The sequence below is a fragment of the Salvelinus fontinalis genome, chromosome 29, assembly GCF_029448725.1.
Source record: "Salvelinus fontinalis isolate EN_2023a chromosome 29, ASM2944872v1, whole genome shotgun sequence".
Classification (NCBI taxonomy): Eukaryota; Metazoa; Chordata; class Actinopteri; order Salmoniformes; family Salmonidae; genus Salvelinus; species Salvelinus fontinalis.
Window position 1 is genome coordinate 16,984,976 of NC_074693.1, and position 5,182 is coordinate 16,990,157.

General features: G+C 52.5%; 1 protein-coding gene across 1 annotated transcript; it reads left to right on the forward strand.

Annotated features, from left to right (window-relative positions):
* Nucleotides 1–201: 201 nt before the first annotated feature.
* Nucleotides 202–4,961, forward strand: LOC129827487 (thymosin beta-like). Its single transcript, XM_055888386.1, has 3 exons — nucleotides 202–401; nucleotides 2,988–3,092; nucleotides 3,732–4,961. The coding sequence occupies exons 2-3, from the start codon at nucleotides 2,993–2,995 to the stop codon at nucleotides 3,767–3,769; spliced, it is 138 nt and encodes a 45-aa protein (XP_055744361.1). The 5' UTR covers nucleotides 202–401; nucleotides 2,988–2,992; the 3' UTR covers nucleotides 3,770–4,961.
* Nucleotides 4,962–5,182: the final 221 nt, after the last annotated feature.

Consider the following 5,182-nt stretch of genomic DNA (forward strand, 5'->3'; position numbering starts at 1 on the left):
CCTCAGTGCATTGATTAAATAATGTATCATACACTATCTTAATGAGTAGCACAGCACGGCAGCTTGCTATTGGTTGGCTCTTCCATCAATGTCTTCCCTGGAGAACATGAATATTAACTAGATGAAGAAAGAGAAAGGAGACGGCAGACTTATCGTCTCTCTCTCTCGCTCTCTCTTTTTGCTCCCTACCAATATTTTAGTGCTTCCTCTCTCCCCCTCCCTCTCTTAGTTTCTCCCTCCTTCCCTCTTCCTTCCTCCCTCCTCCCTTATTCTGTCTTAAACCCACACCCTTGTGCAGACCTAGATGTGCAGACACCCGAAGACACTCACAGCCTTGTCTACCTCCATCTCTTTCCATCCCTGCCCCGGCAGATAAGAGCACACTACTGTGTGTATCAAAGGTAAGTCTCAGTCTCTCTCCTCTCTCTCGTTCCTCTCTATCTCTCTCCATCTTTATTTATTTTGCTTTGTTTCTGTGTACTGAAACAAAGGATCTGGGGTGTGGCTGTACACTGAAGACTGGAGTGTACTGATCTGATGGGAGGATGGAAAGAACAAATTAATGGAAAGATGGAGGAATAGATAGATGGGGCTGAGGTAGGGCTGAGGTAGAGCTGGTGTAGGGCTGGGGCTGAGGTAGGGCTGAGGTAGAGCTGGGGTAGGGCTGGGGTAGGGCTAGGGTAGGGCTGAGATGGGGCTGAGGTAGGGCTGGTGTAGGTCTGGGGTAGGTCTGGGGTAGGGCTGGGGTAGGGCTGAGGTAGGGCTGGGATAGGGCTGTGGCTGACGAAGGGCTGGGGTAGGTCTTGGGCTGAGGTAGGGCTGATGTAGGGCAGGGCCTTGGGTAGGGCTGGGTCTGAGGTAGGGCTGATGCAGGGCTGGGCCTGGGGTAGGGCTGGGGCTGAGGTAGGGCTGGACCTGGGATAGGGCTGGGGCTGGGGCTGGGGCTGGGGCTGGGGCTGAGGTAGAGCTGGACTGGGGCTGACGTAGGGCTGGGGTAGGGCTTGGGCTGAGGTAGGGCTGGGGCTGAGGTAGGTCTGTGCTGGGGCTGAGGTAGAGTTGGGGCTAAGGTAGGGCTGGGGCTGAGGTAGGGCTGGGGCTGAGGTAGGGCTGGCGCTAAGGTAGGGCTGGGGCTGAGGTAGGGCTGGGACTGAGGTAGAGCTGGGGCTGAGGCTGAGGTAGGACTGGGCTATGAAAGCGGCAATGATGGCCAGAACTGCATTTTAACATTGTGGAACAGCATTTAAACTCAGGAGGAGAAAAGATGGCAAGGATGCAGAGATCTGAGAGAGATCTGAGAGAGAGAGAGAGAGAGAGAGAGAGAGAGAGAGAGAGAGAGAGAGAGAGAGAGAGAGAGAGAGAGAGAGAGAGAGAGAGATCTGAGAGAGGGAGAGAGAGATCTGAGAGAGAGAGAGAGATCTGAGAGAGAGAGAGAGAGAGAGAGATAGAGAAAGAGATCTGAGAGAGAGAGAGAGAGATCTGAGAGAGAGAGAGAGAGAGAGAGAGAGAGAGAGAGAGAGAGAGAGAGAGAGAGAGAGAGAGAGAGAGAGAGAGACTGCAGACAGAGAGAACAAAGAGACCAGCCTCAGTAAATGGAGAGAGAGGGGGGGGGGGGGGGGTGTCAGAATGGCGTCATGCTAGATAGCTAGTGTGTAGGCATGTGGAAAGGTGGCATGATGGACCCGAACACATGTGGGGGCGGCTGCAGCTCGCGTGTGTATGTGGGGAAAGGGGAGGTGTGTGTGTGTGTGTGTGTGTGTGTGTGTGTGTGTGTGTGTGTGTGTGTGTGTGTGTGTGTGTGTGTGTGTGTGTGTGTGTGTGTGTGTGTGTGTGTGTGTGTGTGCGTGCGTGCGTGCGTGTGTGTGTGTGTGCGTGCGTGTCTAGGAACTAGAACTAGAATGGCAAAATTCACATATTCGTCATCAACACGACGGCATGCACATGAACAGAAACGATTTTACCAACGCTCCCTACACAAGATTCTGCCTTGTGTGTAGCTCGTTTGTCAGCCAAGGTCAAATAACTGACACAATGATTTCTCTCTCTCTCTCCCCCTCTCTTCCTCTCTCTCCTTTTCTCTCCCTCCCTCATTTCCTCCCTTTCTCTTTCCATCTCTCTCTCCCTGCTTGCTCTCTCTCCCTGCTCCAACTCTCTCCCTGCTCCATCTCTCTCCCTGCTCCAACTCTCTCCCTGCTCCATCTCTCTCCCTGCTCCATCTCTCTCCCTGCTCCATCTCTCTCCCTGCTCCATCTCTCTCTCTCTCTCCCTGCTCTATCTCTCTCCCTGCTCCAACTCTCTCCCTGTTATATCTCTCTCCCTGCTCCATCCCTCTCCCTGATCCATCTCTCTCCCTGCTCCATCCCTCTCCCTGATCCATCTCTCTCCCTGCTCCATCCCTCTCCCTGATCCATCTCTCTCCCTGCTCCAACTCTCTCCCTGCTCCATCTCTCTCCCTGCTCCATCTCTCTCCCTGCTCCATCTCTCTCCCTGCTCCATCTCTCTCCCTGATCCATCTCTCTCTCTCTCTCCCTGCTCCATCTCTCTCCCTGCTCCATCCCTCTCCCTGATCCATCGCTCTCCCTGCTCCAACTCTCTCCCTGATCCATCTCTCTCCCTGCTCCATCCCTCTCCCTGCTCCATCTCTCTCCCTGATCCATCTCTCTCCCTGATCCATCTCTCTCCCTGCTCCATCCCTCTCCCTGATCCATCTCTCTCCCTGCTCCATCCCTCTCCCTGCTCCATCTCTCTCCCTGATCCATCTCTCTCCCTGCTACATCTCTCTCCCTGCTCCATCCCTCTCCCTGATCCATCTCTCTCCCTGCTCCATCTCTCTCCCTCTCTCTCCCTGCTCCATCCCTCTCCCTGCTCCATCTCTCTCCCTGACCCATCTCTCTCCCTTCTCCCTCTCTCTCCCTGCTCCATCTCTCTCCCTGCTCCCTTTCTCTCTCCCTGCTCCCTCTCTCTCCCTTCTCCCTCTCTCTCTTTCACAGCAACAATGTCTGACAAACCTGACCTGACCGAGATCGCCTGTTTCGACAAGACCAAACTGAAGAAGACTGAGACGAAAGAGAAGAACCCCCTGCCAACCAAAGAGAGTGAGTGATCATGGCAGTGTGGTGTGTGTACTGTATGTGTGTGTGTTTTAAGGGTGTGGTAAGGGAAGGGTTCATTCTGCCTCTGCAGTGCTCTTCCTTTCCTTCTCTCCCCCCTCTCTCTCGCTCGCTCTCTCTCCCCTTCACCCTCTCCCCCTCTCTCTCGTTCTCTTCCCCTAACTCTCTCTCCCCCTCCCTCTCTCTCTTTCTCTCTCGCTCTCTCTCTCATACCCCCCTCTCTCTCCCCCTCCCTCTCTCTCTCTCTCTCTCGCGCTCTCTCTCTCATACCCCCCTCTCTCTCCCCCTCCCTCCCCCCCATCTCTCTCTCCCCCTCTCTCTCTCTCTCCCCTGCAGTCATCTTAGCAGCTATAGGTGTTGTCAGTTCTACTGCTGTCAACCTTCCTCTAGCTCTGCAGTATACAAACACTTCTCAACTACAAATCACTGAATCAGCAGCATCACTCTCTCCCTATAGGCCCAGGTCAAAGTAGTGCACTATTTAGGGAGTAGGGTACCATTTGGGTCGCACACTGTATCGTCTCTGCAACGCAACCATACGCGACCGGAGCCCAATTCACATTCTCCCTCCCCAACATCTCCACCACATGTGTACAGTATGTGTCTTCCTGTCTTCTGTTTCAGCTATTGAACAGGAAAGGAAAGGGGATGCCACGCCTTAATGTGACTTGGTGAAGAAGAGGAGAAGAAGAGGAGAGGAAAACCGGAGAGGAGACAGTGATGCCACCAACAAAATCACTTTGTTTTGTCTGCCTGTCAGTATTCTACTTTAAGTCACTTTGTGTTGTATAACAGGGGCCCCAGTAGGACCCCAGGAGATGCAGTAGTGGAGGAGGGTACATGGGATGCATTCCAAATGGCACCTTATTCCCTATATAGTGCAATACTTTTGACCTGGTCCACTATATAGGGAATATGGTGCCATTTGAGACACAGCATGCCATCTTCACAGGGGTCTATCTTTCATTAGGAGAATAGAGTTGTAACATGGCTGCCAGGATGGTTCTGTTTTAAATAACAAGTATTGGGCCAGAAACCCTCTACCCTCTAGACTTCACCCCTTTACTCCCTAACCCCTACACCCTAGCCTTTACTCCCTTACTCCCTAGCCTCTAACCCCCCTACTCCCTAGCCCCTACACCCTAGCCTCTAACCCCCCTACTCACTAGCCCCTACACCCTAGCCTCTAACCCCCCTACTCCCTAGCCCCTACACCCTAGCCTCTAACCCCCCTACTCCCTAGCCCCTACACCCTAGCCTTTACTCCCTTACTCCCTAGCCCCTACACCCTAGCCTCTAACCCCCTACTCCCTAGCCCCTACACCCTAGCCTTTACTCCCTTACTCCCTAGCCCCTACACCCTAGCCTCTAACCCCCCTACTCCCTAGCCCCTACACCGTAGCCTCTAACCCCCTTACTCCCTAGTCCCTACACCCTAGCCTCTAACCCCCTTACTTCCTAGCCCCTATACCCTAGCCTCTAACCCCCTTACTTCCTAGCCCTTACACCCTAGCCTCTAACCCCGCTACTCCCTAGCCCCTATACCCTAGCCTCTAACCCCCTTACTCCCTAGCCTCTAACCCCCCTACACCCTAGCCCCTATACCCTAGCCTCTAACCCCCTTACTCCCTAGCCTTATTTCCTATTGTATACCCATCCAAACCACTCAGAAGTACCAAACGTAGGGGCTAAGGGCTAGGGGTTTGTTTCTTAATCAGTCAGTTTTGTTGTTGAACACCAAACCAAGTCAGGCATCCAGGCTAAGAGAGGAAGGTGGGGGGATTATTGAGGTGTTTTCATATTTCACTTTATACTTTTCTTTATGAAATAAAGACAAAATGGTATAATACAAAACGACCGATTTGGGTGTGACTTTCTCTGACGATGAATGAGAATAAGATGAAAGGGGGTATGAACAGTCCAAACTGAGAATATAACAATATACCACATTACACTACCAATACAATACATTTAATTATGAAATACTACATGATTCTTGAGTGGATGTAATGATCATGGCAATAGTGGGTATTTGCAGACAGTTTGGCCCAGTAGAGGGAGACAGAAGTTAAATC

Excerpts from the sequence above, each read along its gene's own strand:
- LOC129827487 (XM_055888386.1), top strand. The coding sequence starts at position 2,993 with ATGTCTGACAAACCTGACCTGACCGAGATCGCCTGTTTCGACAAGACC. Across the intron at positions 3,093-3,731 it reads CCCCCTGCCAACCAAAGAGA|CTATTGAACAGGAAAGGAAA; the intron begins GTGAGTGATCAT and ends CTTCTGTTTCAG.